Below are 22,999 nucleotides of genomic sequence, written 5' to 3'. Positions count from 1 at the left end.
TTTTTTGAAACTAAGAACACTCGTAGGCTGAATTTTCATCAGATGAATGATTATCGAGGATTTTATTGGACGTAGCGTAGTAAACAATGACTTGAGCTTCATTGAGTAATGATCATTATTGGAATAAAATACAAGTAATAGATGAATGTAGTGAATTGGTATGAAATACCATTATCCATTGATCTACACAGACTCATGTAATATTAAAGATGGAATAGGATAGAATTTTGTTCATAGTTGTTACTGGGCTATCTCCTATGGTAACATTAAAGGTGCGAACAGATATACGCGCCTCCAACACGCTCCGCGCACGCTCCGCACTCGCTCCACGCACGCTCCGCACTCGCTTCGCAATCGCTCCGATCATGAACGTTACGGGAGATGCTAGATCTTCTCGCGTTCACTCTTGCTCCCCGGTCGATCATCAATCGATCTGATCGAGTGGCGTTCGACCGCGGAGCAGAGCGAAAGTCTGTACACACCTTAAGACATTTTTGATTTACAGATTAAAAAAATTGATCAGTGGAGAACAATTCGTAGTCTTACCAGAACAGTACCTGTCAGAATTATCAAAATAACGTAATACAAGAGATTGGACATCTCACTCTCTCTTGTGCGTCAATGTTTTTAATAATAAGTAATAACTTAACTTGTGGTAGCAGAGTTTATTGTTTTATTGCTCTTGGATAAGCAGCCCCCGAATAGTATAAGCACCAAAAAGGTAATAGTGTAAAATTACTCTTATCTTTTTGGATTTCAATATGTGAATGGATGATTCCAGTACCGTATCAATGAACAGCATTATTAATGTATTGATAGTTTGCTAGTAGTGGATTATTCAGTGGATCGCTTCAAATGAAGTTTAATACTGAACTGTTATTGGTAGGATAGAATGATGAAGTTAGAAAACGATAAAATTTATTTTATTATTCTATATTTATAAGTGTTAAACTATTACTCGTAAAACTCATGAAAAGCCAATATTCTATTAATCTCTTAACTTCAATGTACTCATGAAAATCGCATAACAAATCTGTTGCAGTGTTTAACGCAAATCTTCTGACGAAAGTTTCTACTCAAGCAAGACGGGAATCCTTGTCAAACTTGCTTTTTCTCCATCTTCGTTTTTTATTCAAAGAACAAATCCATTGGTGGAGCCAATTTCAATCGTAAAAATTAATGTCATCTTCTACGTCATAACATCATGAAATGATCATAATTGTAAAAGAAGTACCTACTGTACATGTCTACAAGAAATCTCATTGATTGATGCCAAGTTGTCATATGAATTTTATTTTGTTGAATGTATCAATTTATTACTAGGAATAAGATAACTGTTCAAGTTCAATCTGTAATGGTGACCTAGAAGAATTATTACTTACAAATTAGAATGATAAATTAATCACTTCTTGAGCTGTGTAATGCATATGAAGTGTTTTTGTTTAGCTTTTCACTTTCATGAAAAATGTCCCTGATTTCCAAGTGAAAAAAATCATGAATATTATCGTATACGAACTATTTTGTAGAATCTCCAAACAATACAATCAATGTTGGAAAACTAGCTTGGAGTAGCAAAGCATAAAAATTCATTCATTTAAGTCATTTTTTGTATTCTAGTTTCTTAGTTTGGACTTGAAGCTATGATATTATCATATTTACCGATATGATCACATTCACTGACAAACTTGTATTGACCTTGTATTCACAATTTCGTCATACAATAAATCCATCCACTAATACTTTTGTAGTTCCATCTCTCACGGAACAAAAATATTCCACCCATACTGATATCAAAACAAAATTTTCCCCCAATTCAACTTTTGCTTGGATGGTATCTCGGGAGTTCCATACGTCAGGATATTGATCTTTGGGTATAGGGGAATACCAATTCAAGCGAAAACCATTGTTTCTGTCAAAAAGAGACGACGAATTTCTGTTCAAATTCAAGAGAGAAAAACTGTTTTTGCGAGAAAATAGAAGAGAGTAAACAGGAAACGGGAGTTGACTGACAGATTTATTTATTATTTATCCGACACTGGATTTAATAAGTAAAAGAGAAGCTAAGTTTTCCAGGCTATTTTTTTAATATTTTGGAAAGTCTCCGACTACTTTTGTATCAGAGTTTACTTGACAGAAAAGCTGTCAATAATCTGAGATCGAAAATTTTCCCCAAGAACTATGATTGCTAAGCAAACCAAAATGTCATTCGCTGCTTATGAACGAAGCAGAAAATTTTAAGACTTAACTTTGAAGATAATTAAGTTAGTTTATAATATTATGTGGTTAGTTTCCCAAATAAGAGAGAAAATTGTTAACTAAACGAACAACTTCCTACCTCATTTGCATAAAATCCACTTCTAAAATGAAGTGAGACAGGGGTCGAAGTTCAGATTGTATCTCACAACTTTTTTAAATTCCGCACGTCTTGATTATAAAATATTACACTGAGCACCTTCTCACACCGTTTCGTCCATGCAAGAATGAACTTTAATTTCCTCCTTGGAGATGCTCCAATTGAGATACCTCCTGTTAATGTTCTTTGCTATTACTCTACTTTATTCATAAATTATATGAAGTTCAGATATTCATTTCCAAAGTTAAAAGTTTTCTCCTAACCTATCCACTGGAGATTTTTTTGATGAAAACTACTATTCATTTGTCTTGTAAACATGCTCTTAGATAGTGAGCTTACGTGTGGACTGAAAAGTCATTAGATTGGACACTGAAGAAAAAAATAATTTCAATTCAATCAATTTACTTCGTCACAAACTAACATAAATATAAAGTGTAATATTAGTTTATTAGAGAAATCGCTTATTTGATTGAATTGGAGTAAGATTTGAGACCTTTTCCGTCTTTTAATAATAATTATGCTACTGACCTATTAGTAGAGAGACTCATAAAATAGGACTCCAATAAAGGCAACTATATTCTAGTTTCTTGAACATTATCATCTCTTCTTATAAATCACCATCTCAATCTGAATCATTACTAAGCACCATTTTTAATTATTTTTTTTCACGTAGAACATGATCCTTATGAGACATCCTTGAGGATCCAATTTCAACCACTCAAGCAAAGTGAAATTTATCCCTTTTGGACAATACCACTCCTCCTCTTATCCTCCTTTCTCTTTTCTTCCCTTTTTACAAACGATGTTCCATTAATTTTTCACGCAGACGGGTTCATTAACGGACACTTTGCACGCACTGGGAATATCGCATTTTATCTCACACTGTCAGCCACCAGTATTCTATCTTCTATCTCTTTCTACCAGCTTGTAAACCTTAATTGTCATCTAAAAATTGTCGAAACTGATGAAAAATTTAGGGTCTCATGTATTGGGAACGTGTAATACATTTATTAACCGTGTAATCACCTTTCTTGATAAGAAGTAGATGAATGGTTTTACTCTTCATAGATCTGCTATTGCGGTGGCCGATTCTTAAGTGCTCGAAGTAGTTCTCGTGAAGCTCGCATATTTTGAAAGTTTGAAATTTTCATCTCTATTTTTTGTTGGAGTTGGTTTGTTACACTATTATTCTTTTTGACTTATACATGACATAGAATAAGTTATCTCTCTTGAATAAAAAAAATGAATTTGTAAAAACTGAATTTGAATATTGAACTTTAATATTTCAAGTTGCAAATACTATTTAGCATTTCGATAAGTTTAATTAATTTTGAAACAATTCGTCCACCGCAAACCACAGCTGAAGTCAACGCATTCTGGTGGAATTAAAGCGAACTAACGTCAAAGCCTCTATAGTGAGATTCATTTACACTGTCAGAATTCCTCACAACTAACACCAATGATTTCCATTCAACCGCTACTGACAGTAAGAAGTGAATCTTACTCTAGTTCCAACCAGATAAGCTGAGAAGATTGGGTCTCATCAGGCGTTAAATCGAGTACAACTGGAATTTTGATGACATTCACACGGAAATTGTTCCACCTATGGCTCATTAAACAAACACATGTCCAAGCTTTGTGGATTGTGGGCTTTGTATGGACGTTAACTACTTTTGAGAGAATAAATTCATGCATAGGAGCTCTGTTTTAATCGTTACAACGTAAAAACGGAGCTCTGGTAACACAAATTTGATTTTGTTGATTGGCTACTATGTAAATGAGAGTATGAAATTGAACAAGATCAGTATATCAGCTCCATGTTGTTTCTATTTTTTGTAAGGTCTCATAAAAAGTTTCATAAGAAATTTATTAATGAAATTTTTTGTGAATTGTTTCAAAATCATAATCCATTTATAACTATTTGAATTTTAATGTATTGTCTGACACTGGTGTAAATTATGGAAATGATGAAATTGACGCGATATATCAGCAAACGATGTCATTTCTGGGCTTTGTATGTTCTGGGTTTTTTAATAAAGCTTTAAGAAAACACGTTGGCTGCCAGGGTAAATTCAGCAAGCATTCCCTAGAGGCCGGCCGGGCCAGTTTCACTACACTGCCTCATGCCGGATGCCGGCGACATTGCAAATACACATATAAATAAAACTACAGAAAACGGATTTCACTCAGCAAATCAACAAGAAAACTATTTTAGTGAGAACAAATTTAGTAATTTGTTGCGTAGTTACATATTAAGAATAGCGAATTGTAGATATTTGAATTTGATTTTGTTGATTGACAATGGATGGGAATGAATTTGAATCGTAGTTAGACTATCATGTGAATAATTTATTTAACGTATGACAGATACATGATAGACACATATGTCTCGAATACCTACAAATACATATGCTCTCTGTACCATACATAGAAATAATTATATAAAAATAGAATGAATGGGATGTTTGGTCTTTTTATTTGAAAAAGCATTCATTGGCAGGATGTAATGAGATTGATTATTGTAAGCAGACTTTCAGTGAGTTTTAACATAGAGAAACAATAACGTAAGTAGATATCCCATGGTATAGGACGTTTATGTCGCAACTTTTACTGTTATCTCAAGCCGATAGTCCACGTAGTTCTTTCCCGTGAAGCTGTGTGACGCTCGTAGTCTCTCATACTGTGCCGTTCATACACTCTCACCCCAACAAAACAGTAAAAATCGACAATAATCGACAGTAATCGGGTTGAGATAACAGCAAAAGCTGCGACATAAACGCCCTATACCATGGGATATCTACTTACGTTATTGTTTCTCAATGGTTTTAATCAGCACAATATTGAAAATGTATACACCAATACTCAACACATAGAAAATTAATGCTATTCTCCTTGATGGCGCAAAATTCAGAAGTAGGCTATTCATGTCCTGAAACTCTGAATTTTGTTAAACGAAGGTAATTACAAGTAGACTATTTTTTCATGAAATTCCAATTAAAATTCTAGATTGTTAGAGGCTGACACAATTAATGTACACTTGAAGCGTGAATTAATATTCTCAAGTCTGTCATTAGAACGCAAAACCGAAACTTCTCGTAGAATATACTGCACACTATACACAATCATATAAAAGTTCTAGAAAATTTGGTCTTATATGTTGGAGTAACACTGCATGAGTTTTTAACAACCAATTATTCAGTTTTCCCACATAAGTGAAATGTGAAATGTAGTATTGCTATGGAGTGTACAGTTCTCTAGCAATCTCCAGCAGTAGTATTGTTATCCGGCACAGATCTCTCTCACTTCAGCAGGATTTGAAACGTATTGTTATCCAGGAGCCGTGAGCTTCCATTGAAGCTTAGCTGAAACAGCTGGATTAATTTTGGAGAATGTTATCCAATTTAAACTTGTAATTGAATAAGAGCGATCCACGTTACCTTCACCGCTCCACCACTTTTCAGCAACATCCATTCCTCTCCGGCGTTACAAATTATTCACGTAGCTCTTATTTGTGTGCTAATGACAAACAGCTGTTCGCCAATGAATTTTGGAGTTTAGTAGATCGGTTCAAATGCAACGTATTACTGAAGATGTCGAACTGTTGAAGTTTTCTTGATTTTTCTTGATCATTTTACATTTTTCTTAATCATTTCTTATTTTTCTTGTTCTTCCAGGGGTAGAATAATTCCTTTCATTCCTCAGTCAGAGTGACTCTATTCTTCCTGTGTCGTTGTTTAACAAGCGTTCTTTTTGCCTCACCACTAGCAAAATCCATAAAATATCAATGATAATAGTTTCCACCTAACCTTCCTATTATTTCATCCTCGTTTGCTCATTCTCGCTATTTTTTCTTCATCAACACATCCTTCATCTTATTTGACTTCTAACTCATTTAATTTCTCTCCCTCTCTTATTCGGTTCCCATTCCACTTCCTGATCCATTTTCTCTTTTCTCTGCTTATCTCTGTTTCTCTTCCTCGTATTGTCCTTGTTTTCTTTTTCCATGTTTTTTCTCCATCCTAGTTTCTTTTTATACTTTTCTTTTGTTTCTAGTCCCACTATTGTTTTCTCCTCCAACTTCTTCATCGTATATTTTCTTTCTTCTTCATCTCCCTCAGCAATGTGAGGAACAACAGCAGTGAATAAGCTTGGACCAATAGAAATCGTTGTGATGAAGGAGGGGCTGTGCCAGAGCCAGCAAATCGGAAGGCCTTTGAATATTAATAGAAGCTGACCCATGGAGTGCTGTCATCTTTAGCTATAGGAGGGTACTAGCATAGAGAAACAATAGCGCAAGTAGATATCCCATGGTATAGGGCGTTTATATCGCAACTTTTACTGTTATTCCAAGCCGACTACTGTCGATTATTGTTGATTTTCACTATTTTTACCTGGTAAGAGTGTATGAACGGCACAATATGAGAGACTACCAGCATCATAAAGCTTCACGGGAAAGAACTACGTTGGCTATCGGCTTGAGATATTAGTAAAAGTTGCGACATAAACACCCTATGCCATGGGATATCTACTTATGCTATTGTTTCTCTATGGTACTAGCGTACTGAAAATATGAGTAGCCTACGAGTAGCTACCATGAGTAGCGTTGAAATACATTAGCTATTGAGTGATGTGTCAAATCTAGCCAATCAGAAGGCGTTTGGACAGTTATATAGTTATAACAGTTACCTTACTTTCTTTGTTATTGTAATTGTTCTTCTTCCACAGTCTCATGTCTCAATCCGCCATTTCGTGTAACAATAAATTGGCTATTTCATCTATTCCAGTTATCAGCCAATCATAAGCGCCGAACAAGTGAACCAATCACAAAATAGGAACCTTCACCATTGATAAATGATAGAGATGCATTGATAAATATGACAAAGATAATAATAAACTAAGCATTGATTAACATTTTATTATTTATCTAAACTATTGTAACATAAGTTTGTGGTTTTCGTTCCTGTATTGTGATAAAAATATCTCTGTTGTTTTTACTATAACCTATCAAACAGATAGATTCTTCGTGAGACAGAAGTAACTTCTGTCTGGTAAGTAGTCGAAGAACTGAAGAACTGTTCTGGTTGGATGGATTTCAAACAGAAGACGTGTAGGATCTTTAAAAATCTTGACGATAGATTTAAGGTGATTCAGCTGAAATAAAATGATCACTTGTGAAGCCCTGCTTTCCAATAATTTCTGCTCTGTTGAGAAATATGGAATATCATGGCTCTATCTGCCCAGCAGTGTGGAATTCAAAATGTGTTCAAGAAGTCAGAAATCAAGTTTTCATTGAAAAGTAGGGCTCTTGTGTCCATGTAACCTTTCAAAAATCACGTCCAACTGAATAAAAAGTTCAGAATGCAATTCAAATCGTCAAAAACATAGTCTCGTCCCTGTTCCAATCATCACTTAGAATAGTAATTGGAGTCAATCCATCAATGCCTATTGAAACCGATCCTGAAATTGATGAACATGTCATCAAGTCAGCTATTGTTGTACATCAATCGAACATCATAGAGTCATCATCAATGTCACCCATTGATTTTTCTCCTATTGATTTTCTCCTTCAGGTATCATATTTATAGAACCCCAATCTCATGTAACTACCCTGCAATCACACCATGTAGTAGGGGTCCCCCTACATAAAACCTCCATATCTTCATTCTCAGAAGTATCGAAATTCAACTCAATTAACTGAAGTATCAATCACAGGATGAAGCGAAATTATTTGGATTTGTGTGAAGATACCAATTTTAGACAATTCCGATTTGTGATTGGTGTATCCTTGATTGTACCTATTCATCGGTCTGCTGATCTACTCTGGCTGTATCTGGGGTAACATACACAAATTTGCACCTTATTCATTGGTATATTTTACAATAGGAAATCATCTGAATTGTAGGGAATTCACAATTAGTGTTTTTTGTTTTATAGATTTTGAGCTAAGTTTCAAATTTCAACACTTTTTCCGTATGAAACATTTTGATGGTGATCATGCTGACGTTACTTATTATGTATTAATTATGCATGATATTTCCTAACCAACAATAATTCTTATCTTCCTTGAAAGAAATAATATTAATTTCTATTAATTTTTTTTTAACATTTTGGTTCATAAAAAACACAATGATTTCTCATGATTTATACGATTTTGAGTTAATATTATGTGAAATCTACAAAAAAATAGAGTAATGCAATTTTAATTCTTTGGTTACTGAGATATTCAACAGCAATATTATATTAATATACGTGATTTTTCAAGCATGAAGTTATCAACTTAATTGCTTGGATAATAAATGTTTGGTTTAAAATTTGAGACTCAAGCATTATGTGTATAACATTATCATTGTCAATATGGATTGTCCAAAGTGCACGCAAACTTCTAAAACCTTAAGATATTTGAATAATCACTAGTCAAACCAAACTCGATGATTTCACATCATAACTAATGCTTTTTTTTCTGTTTTGACTCCTTCAAGAACTGATATACATTTATGAGCTTTTACCATTGAGTGGAAAATTATTATTTGAATAATTGTTTCTACTAACGAGTGTTTATAGTTTGATATTGGGGATAGTGATTTGACAGAACTAAGTGAAGTATTTTATTATAAATATTTTTCGATCTACATTCCCAGAGAATTGGGTGTATCAATGGAATAAATTCATAGCTAGCGGTATTTGTATATGAAATAATATAAACCGACTGAATTCGAATCACAGTTTCAAACAAGTCCTGAGTGACAGAATCTTTTGATTGGAGTTGAGTACTTCAAAAACACAAAGTGCTTCAGGCTGAAAATGGTTGAGGGTGAAACATGAAGCCAATTCTCTCATTTTCGAGAAAATATTGGATAACTTTTGCAATTTTCCAGCGTGGCGACTGAGGAAATAAGTTTTATTGCTGATTCAGAGATTAATGACAGGTCTTCAATCAGCGAGAACAGAGAGAAAACATTAAGCAGACCGTTTTGTGCTGTTAGGATCTCAGAACTCAGAAGCAGGCTGTTAAAACGTGTTAAGCTAGCTATCGATCACTGGTTCACTGCAAAACGAATTTGAGAGGAAAGGAAATAGATAAAAATGAGAGGGATGAGATGGACAGTCACTTTTTCTTCTAATAGGAGATGTTTGAGAGAATTACATGGAGGAGTAGGAATTAGAATGAGGAAGACATCGTGAGAGAAAGGAGGGAGAGAAAGAGAGAAGAGAACAGATTGAGAAGGAATGGTAGAGTATAGAGGATAGAGGGATCGAAGGAGATAGTCGTGATGGATATAAATAAATAGAAGGATAGAGACAGCAAGGAAAAATTGAAAGGGAAATTGAATCAATTGAAAGAGATCGAATTAATAAAGAATAACATAAATTATGAGCAAAAAGCAATTAGAAATTACTATAGCCAATTATTTTGTTATTGACAATACAAGAGACTTATCATTACAATCTCTCCTCTTTCTATAATCTTCTCCAATCAAATATCCTTATTGAATCAATCACTTTGTATCAATCACTCGATCTAGATATATCAATGTAAGTCAATCACAAAATTGTTTCATCAAATAAATTCAATGCAGTTGCAATTTCAAGTGTTTTCTCCTGATTTCTCACACCAAAGATATAATATAAAGACAAGCATTTCCTCCCACTGGAGTACAATTCAACACTGAACGACAAGACACGACGAAAAAAATCAAGTTCCATCAACAAATGACTCAGAGAAATAAGAGGAAATCACTCATTCCTTCGATCATTTTCATCTACATGTCTTTTTTCAGCGGTGGAATCAGAAAGGAATTGCGTAATAACAGAAATTGTCTCCTCTTCTGATAATAATTTACTCAAGCGGGCTCTCGGAATTGAAAATCAAAGACGACTCGCTATTGGTTGTTTGCCGGGAGTCAATGTTTTCTGATCATTGACTTCGTTCGGTCTTTTATATGGCTTTCTTTATTACTTTCCACGCACTGCACGATCGTTTCGTAGGATGTGTTTCAAGAAGAAAAATGGGAGGAAGAGGGAGAAGACGAGAAAGAAAAAGAAGAAGAAGATGAAGTAGAAGGAAAAGAAATAATAGAATACATTGTTTTCCTCGGTGCATTCCGCCTATCTGTATTGCAATATATTGATCAAGTGAATGCATCAACAGAATGTATTCAACTCCAGTTCAATGAAATCAATCATTGGCGGGAATTTAAATAAGATCAAATAATGAACAAATAATGTCATTATGATAATAGGTACGTGTATAATGATTCAAACTTAAATTACCGATAGCAGAGACAAACAAATAGACGCTTATCCTTTCTCTATGCCGATAGTTACTAGAGTAGAAGGTGAGCTCTATCTATAATGATGTAGTAACTATATAAATAGAAAAAGTTTTGTTCGAATAGCAAAAAGTTTTGATAGTAGCTTTATCAAAATTGATAGCAGTTTTACTTTCCTAGTGCACTTACCAAAGTACTTCGGTAGCCTACTTAGTATTTGGTCGAGAGTCAAAAGTGTTATAAAGTCGGCGTATAAGTAGGCTTATAAGTCTCCTTGGGGTTTGGTTGCTCTGTCAGAGTTTTGGAGCTCTGTCAGACTCATTTCGAATCCAACAGCTTCATTAAGTCAAAATCAATTTCTCAAAATTAACGTGGATAAATGACAGTTTCAAGGGTGAAAAGGCATGAAGTGTCATATTTCTAAGTATTTTCCAGTTATGTGTGATTTATTAGTACTGCGGTTGAAGAGACGCTATTTCAATTATGTTTTTAATCAGGTTGCTTCCAATCATTTATTTCTAATCATGGAACTTGAGGAAAGGCCATTTTTTCAAAACTCAGTTCCTTATCCATTTGAAATATTTTCAGCATAAATTTAAGCCATATTATATTCTATTATCAGTTATGTTGATGTTTCAGATTCAATGAGAATAGATGAAAAGAAAAGATAAATGGAAATGAAAAAAAAATAATCGATTTGAAGAAACGTCGTTGTCATATTTTTGGAAATAAGTACATGGGTGGAGATGTATCGCAAATTTACAAACACTTATCAATGAAATCGACTGAGAGATAATAATATCGAGTGACCTGGCTGGCTCAAGTCTAGTGTCAGAGTTTTCAGTTCGCAGCTGATCAATTCAGGGCCTATGAAATGACCTAACGACTGCTTTTCAGGCAGCCGGGATTGACGATTCAACGTTCTCATTGGAACACAAATGAAAGATGAAAAAATGAGAGATCAACATGATAACAGACTAATCCTAAACTAAACTATTTCTCTGAAAATAAATTTTCTATTCAATCGTACTTGGATCGAAGCAACGCCAATCGATTGAAACATCAAACAACTACTCAAATTTAAAAAAGGAGGCTCAGGGAAAAGCTCAATCCACAACCGCCAACTTTGTCATTAAAACTTGAATGACAACACAGGCAAAAATGTAAAATTGGAAAAGTTTTGTTAGCTCAAGAGATTACAGTACCCTTCCATCGCTCCGATCAATTGAAATGAATTCACAAGGAAACTTCACTAATTTGCATTTTCAGTGATAATAATTTTCATGATTAGAACAGTCTAATATGGAATAAAAACTAGGATATTTCAGTTGAAAACAGGCAATGTGATCTAAATAACTCTTTTCCAGAGCAATGTTATGTAACTTGAATTGCAGTAGGAAAAAATGTTAATAATAACTAGCCTACCGTACCGATAGTTGATTATTCTTTTTTTTCACTGTCAAGGTTGCCTATATCACATGTAATAGAGTTATTGTGGCAGCTTTCAACTATAAGTTAAAAGTTATTGAGGACAACGGTTTATTCTTCTGAAATTCTCAACAACCCATACAGTCATGTGAAATATGTGTCTCACTAATTAGTTAATAATATCATTCGACTGACTAACAGTTCGACTGACATAGTTTATCTGACTAATATATACCGGTTTCTAGTATTTTTTAAAAGCTGATTCGCAGAACGGCAGAACAGGTTGAGTTTTATCAGTGAACGATTTTTTTTATTGTCTCTGAGAAATGCTTCACTGTTTTTGTGAGTGAAAATGGTTTCTGAGAATCAATTCCTACAGAATTATTTTGCTTATTGGCTCAATGTTTTTTTTGGAGACATTAGTTTTACTCATAGGTTCAATCATTTGCTTACACAGATATAATTGTGAATTCTGATATATTTTCAATAATCAGCTATGTAAGATCATGCAGAGATGGATAATTCACGAATATTGAGGGAATTAAATCCTGAAAATTCTGTACTAATATTGTTATAATTATATTGTAACATTCCAAAGCTGGAAGAAGGCAGTTGAGAAGTGAGTTGGTTTTCATTGATCAACAATCAATAGAGTAGAGTAGGAAAATTACCAAGGAAATCAATTTGAGAGGACAATTTACCAATTGGTTATCGGTTGATAGAAAGAACTTCACTGTCCAAATTACACTATTCCAATTCCTAGTAATCCTTCTCTATTGTATTTAAACTGATCTCTACTCCAAGATATCTATTAGCAGTTTTCGTTCATTGATACATAATTGGAATAGAAACTTCAAAACAGTTTTCGTTCATTGAAACAAAATTGGAATAGTAACTTCAAAACTAGATTAATCATACTATTTTAGATCTTCACAAATAAGCTCATCCCATCTCTTGGAAGTCGCTAAGCTGAATTAAAAGTTCCAAAATTGAAAAATTCCAAACATCTCGCAAATATTGTATATTTTCTTCTTGGAGAAGGCTGAATCAAAAGCAGCAGCCCATCAGTTTTGCGATGGCAGTGAATAATCTAAATTTCTAAAACCACTCACTTGCAAACTGTTATGTGTACTACAGTTGGATGCACTTCAAACTGACAGCATTGGTTGGATGGGGAACATTCAGATTGTTTATGGGAAAAGCTGACAGTTTGGTGAATCGCTCACTGTAGTGAAATTCACTATGCATGGTCAGCATTGATTGAATCGGCTAGTATCGATGTTATATATAAGGATTGCTGAAAGTTTGTAGTGAATCTAATAATATAGTGAGCGAAACCATCAATGTGAAAATCAATTGGAACGCGGCGGCGGCGGCGGCGGCGACCAGTGGCCAGTGGCGATCTGAATAAATAAATATACGATGCTTCAGTTGCTCTCCTCCAAATTCTATTTACCAAATCCTGCCTGCTCTGCTCAATCCACATTCTTCCTGATCTTTTGTTTCCAATCGGTTCTGTCTCACTCTTTATCATAGTTTCTCTGTGATGGTATTATGTGTATCTCTCCCTTGCTTTTAGCCTACTCTCTTTCTCATGTCTGTATCTCTGTCAAACTCTCTCTTTCCCACTTTCTCTCTCTTTCTCAAAAAGTGATTGTATGGAGGGATGTAAGAGAGGGCCGGCTGCGCCCTAACTTCGCCCTTCTAGCTTTTAAATAAAGGTAGCAAATCAATCAATCAATCTCTCTTCCACTGTCTCTCACACTGTCGCCCAATGTCTCTTTCAGACACTCTCTCTGAATAAAGGCAGCCTATCCATCTATCTCTCTAGAATTCTCTTTTTTATCTTGAATCTGATGTTTAAGATTTAAGATTCATCTTTCATAATACGCATATATGTATTTTCAGTTTTTTTTTCTTTCTCCCTTTTTCTAAGGAAGTGAAATTCATAATAAATACAGTTTAGAAGTTGTAATCTTGTTTTTTTCTCTCTCTCCTCTTCTAGTTTAGTTGTATTGGAAGGTTAAGTGTAAGAGAGGGCCGACTGCGCCCTAACTTCGCTCTCCCAGATATAAAATAAAGGCAATCATTCTATTCTATTTTATTCTTCTCCATCGTTATTATATTATGTATTTATGCATCAAGAATGTAATTTTCCAACATTATTGTATTTATTAATGTGATTTGTGGAACATGACTTGTTCCTCAAGACCTTGCATGGCAATATTAATTACATCAATCAATCAATCATTCCCTATGACATTCTCTCTTTCTCTCTTCTTCTTCCTCATTCTATCTTCTCTCAACATTTCATTTCTTTCTCACTTTCTCTATAACAGTCCCAATCGCCTACTCGCTCTCCCACAGCCTCTATCAATTTCTTTCCTCTCTCAGTATTTCTGCCAGTTTCTTTCTCACTACCTCCCATTTCCTCTAAACAAAATAGCGAATATTCTTCCGCCTTCTATATCCACAAGCCGTCTTCTATAGCCTACATCTAATTCTTTGATTCTTTCTCTCCTATTTCTACTTCATCTCGGGCGCTCTTTTTCCTATCTCTCTTTCTCATCTCATCTTTTTGTATTCTTTTTTGATCACCCACGTTTCTCACTTCATCAATTCGATTGTTTGTTATGCTCTCTATTTTCGGCTTCAATTGGTCGGATCCGAATTCGCCAATAAACCAGTCACCACTCTTATCTCTACCACTTTTAGAACATCTTTAAATCCTGGATTTTTACATCAAATTATTAGGCTTTTGTAAACCGTGTTAGATTTTTGATTTTCCTCTTTCTGTTTCATGGATTGGTTCTATTGAGATTACTTCGCCAGTTTTCCACTTTATTTTATTATTGTCTTGACGGTATGATAAGCATCATATATATGAATATATTACAATCTAAGATAAGATAAGTGACACGATCTCAGTGCTTTAAAAATAGAAAAACGTGGTTGGAACCTTGAAGCTCAATTTATCTAAGCAATTCATTCATTTTCTCTCCATTTTTTTCACAAAAGTGAGAATTCGTTCCATTTTTATCGGCTTATGCCGAAAATTTGAGAAAGCAGAATTTTAAGAATTTTTCAGATTTTCTTGAAAATCCAATTCTTTTTGGATCAACTCATTTTCTGTTCTGAGGAGGAGGCATTCTTCTTCTTCTTCTTCTTCTTCTTCTTCTTCTTCTTCTTCTTCTTCTTCATCTTCGATGGCACCACAGCCCAGAACGAGCCCTGGTCTGCTCAATCTTGCCTTTCCACCCATCTCGATCCTTTGCCTCCGCCCTTCAATTTCTCACATGAAGTAATACTATATCTCTTGCATCCTTTGAGACTCCATCCAAGAGAATCCAATAATTCATTTCGGCTCCTTTAAAATTGTCCATGTTAATGAACGGATTATTACGTTTTCCCTCAGCGCAACACTGAAGCAATTCAGTTGGAAGCTTCATGGATTAGGAAAGAATGAAGATTAGAGATTGAGAAAAGAATTGTTGAGTTCTGAGAGCAAGTCTCTGATGTCACAAATACATTTATTTTTCTCTGCACCAATAACTTATTAATATTCTGCTAACTCTCAACAATCCACTCTAGTGTTATCAGAAAATCTTTTCTCTTCTCTCCTGTTGAGCCCGTAATTCCCAAAACTCTCGAATCTCACGAAAAATGAACAAAAATAGATACATTGTGGAACAAGTTTAGAAACGAACGAATTTTCATGCACTATCGTAAAACATTTTATCAAACAGTAAAAACGGAATTTTCAATGCAGGTTTCCTGTTCACAGTGTATAGTAAGATTAACTTTGAACTGTCAGCATTGGCTGAATGGGAAGCATTGGTCTAATCTAAACGGAATTCTGACAGTAGAAAGTGAATCTCATCAAGTATTGAATATTATCCAACAATTTTGCTATCGGCGAACAATTTTTTTATTTTTTCCTCCTTCGACTACAGAATAAATTGATATGGCATCAAATCAATCTTACGATCGATTCAACATTTTGTACTTCAAGATGTGCCAAGATTTGAGATCTTTGATCATTTGCAAGTCAAATTTGTTATGAAGTACAAGCTCTGCTTTGTGTTTGTCGCTTCTTGAGAGAAACATTGCCTATAGTGCTGAATTTCACTTGAAACTGTTACCATTCCTCATAACTAACATCGAATCTTCCCATACATTCCATGCTGACAGTATGACGTGAATCTCGCTATATACGAAATTTGCATAGCATTCCTATTCCCAAATCTGTATCATCAACGACACGATGGAATAACAGAGCTGAAAGCTCGCAAAATTAGTCATCATTCATCGTACGTTTGCAGGAAAATGCGGCATTGTAAACTCAAATTGGAGCTGTCAAAACTTGGTTTCAAACTTCAATAAGCGTTTAACAAACACTCGATATTGTTGAACAGCTTTTACAATGTATTCTAAATACTGCAACTCATTCATAATTTCTTCACATTCTCAACCGTGATTTCTTGCTTTAAAAAAGATATTTCCCTGGTCGTGTGTTAATGAGAAGGATATTATTTACACCGCTTTCAGAGAATCGACAATTATTATTTGTTGAAATACCGCCTATTCATGTTATATTGTATTATCGTTATTCAAATTGCATTCAATTTTTACTCTCATCAATTAGTTTTTAATACATAGTAAAATTCGTTTGGTAATTAGCAATATTGTCATTTAATGACAGTAATTGTTGTACAGGCCAGTATTTATATTGTAACATACATGAATTGAGATCTCGAATCTACTCTAAAAAAGACAACTTTGCAAGCTGAGCGTGCTTTGCAGCTTTTGCAGCTTATAGTTGCTTCAACTGAAGACAATATTAAATCAAGTGATAATCTGATATTTTGTTCATGAGAGTAACAGTCCATTAATAATGGCTTTCATCTTATGTTTCAGGATTTGAACTTGTCTTCCCCAATAATTAATATTTTGTATCTTGTTTTTTAGTAATTTTGGAATAAAATCTTATTCGAATGAACAGAAAGAAACATTTATGTTGCCAACCACTTTTTTATGTTTTCAACACAACCATAATGTTGAATCACTTGATATTTCTAATTTCAAATTTGATCCCTGCGTCTTTCTCACGAACTCAACATTCCCAATTGCTTTTGTTAGTTACAGAGTGTTTCAATCTTTTCTGTTGTTCAATATTGTATCTCATGGTTGTATTTTGAATGCTTCATCCACTGTGATGGGCGTGTTTTTTTTCGCCTATTATGCAATTTTTGTTAACCTGTATTGGTCAGTGAACTACCAATCAAAAGGCGTCAGTTACAGCATGAAATCTGCTACTCCATGTTTGTACATTTCAGTCAACTAGATTGGTTATAGAGAAACAATCGATATTAGTTCCTCAATGTTTCTAAATTCAATTTTTACTTGGAATCGAAAATAAATTGAATAGTTTTTGTATATTTTTATGGTTTAATTGAAGTAAAGTATTGGCTTGTACCACGGAATAAGGAAACCATAAAGAGCGTTTATGGTTTTAAAGGGATTATGTTCAACAAGCGATTATGTTTAGCGTAAAACAGTCAGATTAGTACTCTCTACTCCGCGTGCTTGTACACGCATGGGATAGGAAATTCAGGAATTAGGCATCATCACGTCTGAACTACAGGACAGATTAACATAAAATTTTGCATATAGATAACCGCCTATTTTTAATTCTTCAAGATTTCAGTACGTCAATTTTTCATTTGTCAAATTTCTTATTTGACCCTAGTGGAGCAGGGGTTACCTGCTAGCTTTAAATAATTCCGTTTCAAATCTAAGTGGATAGAACACAAGTAAAAATCCAAGAGCTCTCTGACTTTCTGTTACCACATCATAATTTATCATGATTTTAAAACTTCTGCAATAACAATAGATTTATCTTGTGAAAAATATTGTGATTCGTGATATTATAGCTATAGCGTCAAACATATTCAACTCTCTCTACCATTTATTATTAAACATTGCTATTGAGTGTACACCTCTTCAATACCGTACTTCAACACTAATCCGTTGTGGCCACAGAGTTTAGGATATAATGCAATTTCATTCCATACTCTCTTGTAGTGGCACAATCCATATTAACAAGGTTTCAGCACGGTTTATTTGAACTAGCCAGTCCGGATCATGAGGGGTGATGGATTAGCCCGGAGTACAATACCGGTAACCAGGTTTTGGTCCCTTTTAGTTAATGCTCTTTGACAAGCTTGTATTTGAGTGCATGTATGGGGCTTATGAGGATTGAGGAGCACAATTGGAATGAATGCAATTCCTCTATCAACATTGTCTGAATAATCTATTGTTTTTGACAGTTAAATCTTTTTAGTTTATATCCGCCATTAATCTATATTATAATATAGGAAAGAACTGACTTATACACGTACTCTATAGGAAAATTATGTTTGACGCATCATCACGTCTGAACTACTGGACTGATATACTTGAAATTTTGCATATGAATTCTTGATTAACCAAGGATTATTATAGGCCTATTTTCGATTCTTCAAGATTTCAATACGTCAAGTTTTCAGTTTCAAAATAGACCCTTGCGGAGCATGTGCTATCTGCTAGTTGAAAATGAGATTCGATTAATGAACAACGTAGAAGAGAAATGTAGTTTGAATGGAACGAATATGATGAAGTTGCTATAAATAGAAGAAATACGATGGAAAATTAGAGAATTTCATTTAATAGGATTATTCTAATCTTATTCTGATAGGATTTGGAGAATTTTAATTTAATAGGATTAGAGTAAAAAAGATTTATAGAACTGCATTGAAAATGAAGAGAATGAAATAAAAATGTATTGGTAAGGATAAGAATAGAAGAAATATTATGACAGTAGAATGAATAGTACGAAAATAGAAGAAACAGAATGGAAATGACATGAATGAGAGGAAAAATCTCGGAAACTCGGGAAGAGATTAGTCAAAACCACATTTATCACACTCAAATATAAGAGCAGTACTCTTGGTCCCCCCTGTGGAAGGATGGCTGTTCAAATTTAAATCCACTAACAAACACTTGTGAGCTTCAAAATCATTACCTGGTAATTCGAAACTCACCAAAACATGTAAGTTCATTCATCTCTCATAATCATTTTACCCATTAACCACTATGTATCATTATTATCTTTTTCATCACTCATTTACAAACCTAGGGATAACGAGGGGGAATACCCCCTAACACAGGGAGGGGTGGGGACTTCTGATATGTTTACCTCCTTTACTACCCCAAACAAAACTACGGGGTTATAAATTGTCTTCCAAGCTATGCCCTTCTATACTGTCTCCTATAACCTTTTCTTTAGCAAAATAATCCATGAAAAAATATAAGAAAATTCATTTTGGAGAGTCTAATCTAACTAGGTATAAAAAAAAACATTTAAATTCGTAGGAACCAATTCAATAATAGAAGGAAAATGGAAGTAATAATGTTTGAAATTTGATAATATCAACTCACCAACTGCCGTCTTAGTCCTGACATTCCTGGAGTATCCCATGGGATAGAGTATCGCCCAATATCTATCCACAGACACGGCCACCAAACTAAAGATGGAGATAGTACACAACACAACCAGGAGAGAGACGGTGAACAGACAGGCGTGTAACTGTTTGGGATATCCACTGTAAGCCAGCAACGCACAGGGTATCCCTAAAAGTCCCACCAGTAAATCTGCCACAGCTAGCGACACTATGTAATAGTTAGTTCGTCTCCTGAGTCTTCTTTCTCGACGAAACGCAGTTATGACCAGAGTATTTCCGAATATTGCTCCGATTGCTACCAAAATTTCACATCCCACATAAACTACCACCATCCAATTCATTTCTGATTGGGATTTGGGGATGAGCTGCCGTCCAGTTATTGTAACATCCCTATCAGTGCTATGATCGTGTTTGGGGCTAGCTCGTTGTGTTTTCTGAACCTCCACATAGCTTTATGCATGGTGATGCGGTGATTCAAAACTTATAATATTTCACAATAGTTGTATGTTTTCACATGGTTTCCAAAACCTAAAATATTTGACAATAGTTGTATGTTTTCACATGGTTTTCGGGAAATGCTTAGTCTCTACTTCAAAATTGTAAGTTTTTCACATGGTTACAAATTATTCATCAAAAATGTTGCTGATGATCACTCGTTGTTTTCCAAATCATTTCAGCTGAACTCCACTTAATCACTTTCTACCTACCAATTCAATAATCTGTCATGAGAAGTTGTGTTTTCACGTGTTTCTAGAAAATTGTTTGTAAGCATTCAGTAGGTAGCCTAGTAATCTTACAGTGGATGTGTATTCTCTCTTTTCAATTTTTTTTAGAATCCAAGAATGATAGAGATTGCTCAAGGCTCGTACCACCAAGTTCCAAGGATAGTCAGTATATTGCAGGTAAGGTATATTATATGTAACTTATAGAATAGATAGGCCTATGGTAGGTATTGGTTCTAATTATTCAGCCATCATAAAAATGACGAATTTTACTGATATAAGGGAAATAAAATTCTGGAATTAAGTTTCAAAAACTTTGGATCCTTTGAAGTCTGGTGGTTTATAATAATGTAATGGTGAGTGGTATGTTACTGTGTATGTTAATTATTCAATTCCTTCTATATTTTGGATTTAGTACATGAAATTATTATCATATTCTCTTTCATTTAATTTATATGTCAGATAAGATTTTCAGAAGAAGGTCTCTAATGTCTATACCGTACTTTGAAGCACATTAATTTTAATTTACTTCAAAGTACATTCTTCTAGTCCATCCTTGATCTCGAATTAAAAATACTATATTCAATAAATTGTCAAAAACACGAATTTACCACATCCAGATAGAATTTTGAATTTGTAAACCTTTTTTCCTATCAAAGATAAGTGATCTCAAACCATTTTCCAGTACACTATAAACTTATCACCGTACAATAACAGTTTTCGATAAGACCCCATGTGTCATACATGGTGACCAGTCACCGGCAAAGGTCTGATAGTAACTGAAGCAATACACTTTTTTCCCTTATCACACAACTCCAGGCACCTCGCAGCCCCTCTCGGAGGGTTTTGGGGGGTGTGAAAGGACAGATGGGGGGTTTTGCAACCCTCACGCAATATCTCCTTCGCTTAGCCCGTAAAACACCCCTATACACTATAATATAACACACACACTATCCCCCACGATATTCACCGATACCCCTAAGGCTACCCGTGTTAGGAGCTGGGACGGTGTTGTTACATATTGCAGACGGGTGTTGCAAATCTACGGCCGAAGCAACAGGAGTTTTGGACTTGAAACTTCAAGGATGTAGATAGAGGAATCTCGCTAAGATACGGATGTCACCTTCGGATGATACTGTTGATTGTATTTGATACGGATGTAGCTCTCAAATTGATGATAGGGATTTGAAACAAGGGTGTTTGGCTTTGTGCTATGTTGAGACTAGAACAGAGGATATTGGGTAATCCGGATTATACCGGATTATTGAATGTGGTTAGTGCTTCCCTCTCAAGGTTTTCATTTCAATAAATCGTATGTTGCGAATGGCATGGCCTGGAATTGTTTTTGGTTATTTGATCAAAAATACAAAGTGCAGGCTGTCAATATATAAATTCAATACAATAATCACTTGATTTTATGAGAAGAGGTAGCTTAGTTGTATTTGGATTATTCCATAGCAATTTTCCAAGTCAGGTCAATAATCTGTCAAGATAGGAGATAAGATAGGAGATCATGAAGATGGTATTATTTTTATCTGTAAAAATAATAAAAGTATCGAACTCTGATAAGAGTCTAGACGTATAAAGTCTAGAACTAATACTTCTCACATATAAAGTCTAGAACTCTGATAATGAAAATTAAACATTATACAATCTGAAATCTGATCCATGTTGTAAGCAACTGCGATGGTTTGATTTATCGTTCTCTTGAAATTTCTATTATATTATGGAAGGATTCAGTATACAGTATTAAACTGAATTTATGGAAGTATTCAACTGTCTATATAATAGCTTTAAAATAAACTACTGCCATGTGGAATGCATTCATATTTTTATTGGGAATCATCATTTATGGTAATTGGATAAGTATGAGACGAAATAGGCATATAATTAAATCTTCAATCAAAGCTGTTCATGAAAATCTCTGAATAAAAATTAAATGTGTGAAATAAAATTCAGAAGTAGGCAAGTAGCAAGTAGGCCTACACCATCAGTGGAATTTGTAAAATTAGTCATTATGAAAATAAAAATACTTTGATGAAAAATTTAAGAAATTGTATTATTTCATTGAGAATATCTTACGGTTATCCTGGAAGGAATACCTCTTGTTCTCTTCATATGTTTGCTGAAATTATCAGAATGAATTATTACATAAGGACAACCAGGTATTTTAAGGAGTGCACTTTGCTAACATAATAAGTATCACAAGAATCTAGATGATTTTTGGTGGATTTCAGAAGAAATTCCATAAAAATATTTTCATTTTGATTCCTTATAATTATAGAATATCCGAGATCAATAATTCCCCTTTATGATAATATCACATTCAGTATCATCTCAGAATACGTTTTTCCAATCAATTTCTATTGAAACAGGTAGCCTATAGGCCCACGCCAATGATAGAAATAGAACGTATTGATAGATTTATTAGCTTGTTGAATACTGTTGAGTTTCACTAGTTATTTCAAGATCGGTACCCATATTAAATAAAGTAGAGTTTATTGAATAGAAACATTTTCCCAATTGATCAAATTCAGATTCATTTAAAAAAAAACTTGTTTTATCAAAATGATAGTCCTCCTACCATCAGAATCCATGTTTATGGATTATCTACATTATTTTCAAATTCATCATTTGAGAAGATAACCCAACAAATCTTCCTCCATCATCACAATAAAATTTCATCATATGAAATCACCTCTACCAGAAAACAACTGTTGCAAA

General features: G+C 34.3%; 1 protein-coding gene across 1 annotated transcript in view; it reads right to left on the bottom strand.

Annotated features, from left to right (window-relative positions):
• The window catches only part of LOC111053423, a 60,744-nt gene extending 39,439 nt beyond the window's left edge, over positions 1 to 21,305 (bottom strand). The window contains exon 1 of the mRNA XM_022340317.2: positions 19,531 to 21,305. Coding sequence (XP_022196009.2) covers positions 19,531 to 19,894 — 364 coding nt within the window. The 5' untranslated portion in view covers positions 19,895 to 21,305. The remainder of the gene's footprint in view (positions 1 to 19,530) is intronic.
• Positions 21,306 to 22,999: the final 1,694 nt, after the last annotated feature.

This window comes from Nilaparvata lugens, chromosome 10 (genome assembly GCF_014356525.2).
Source record: "Nilaparvata lugens isolate BPH chromosome 10, ASM1435652v1, whole genome shotgun sequence".
NCBI classification, from domain to species: Eukaryota; Metazoa; Arthropoda; class Insecta; order Hemiptera; family Delphacidae; genus Nilaparvata; species Nilaparvata lugens.
Note: the sequence above shows the minus strand (reverse complement) of the source record. Positions and strands in the feature narration are given on the sequence as shown.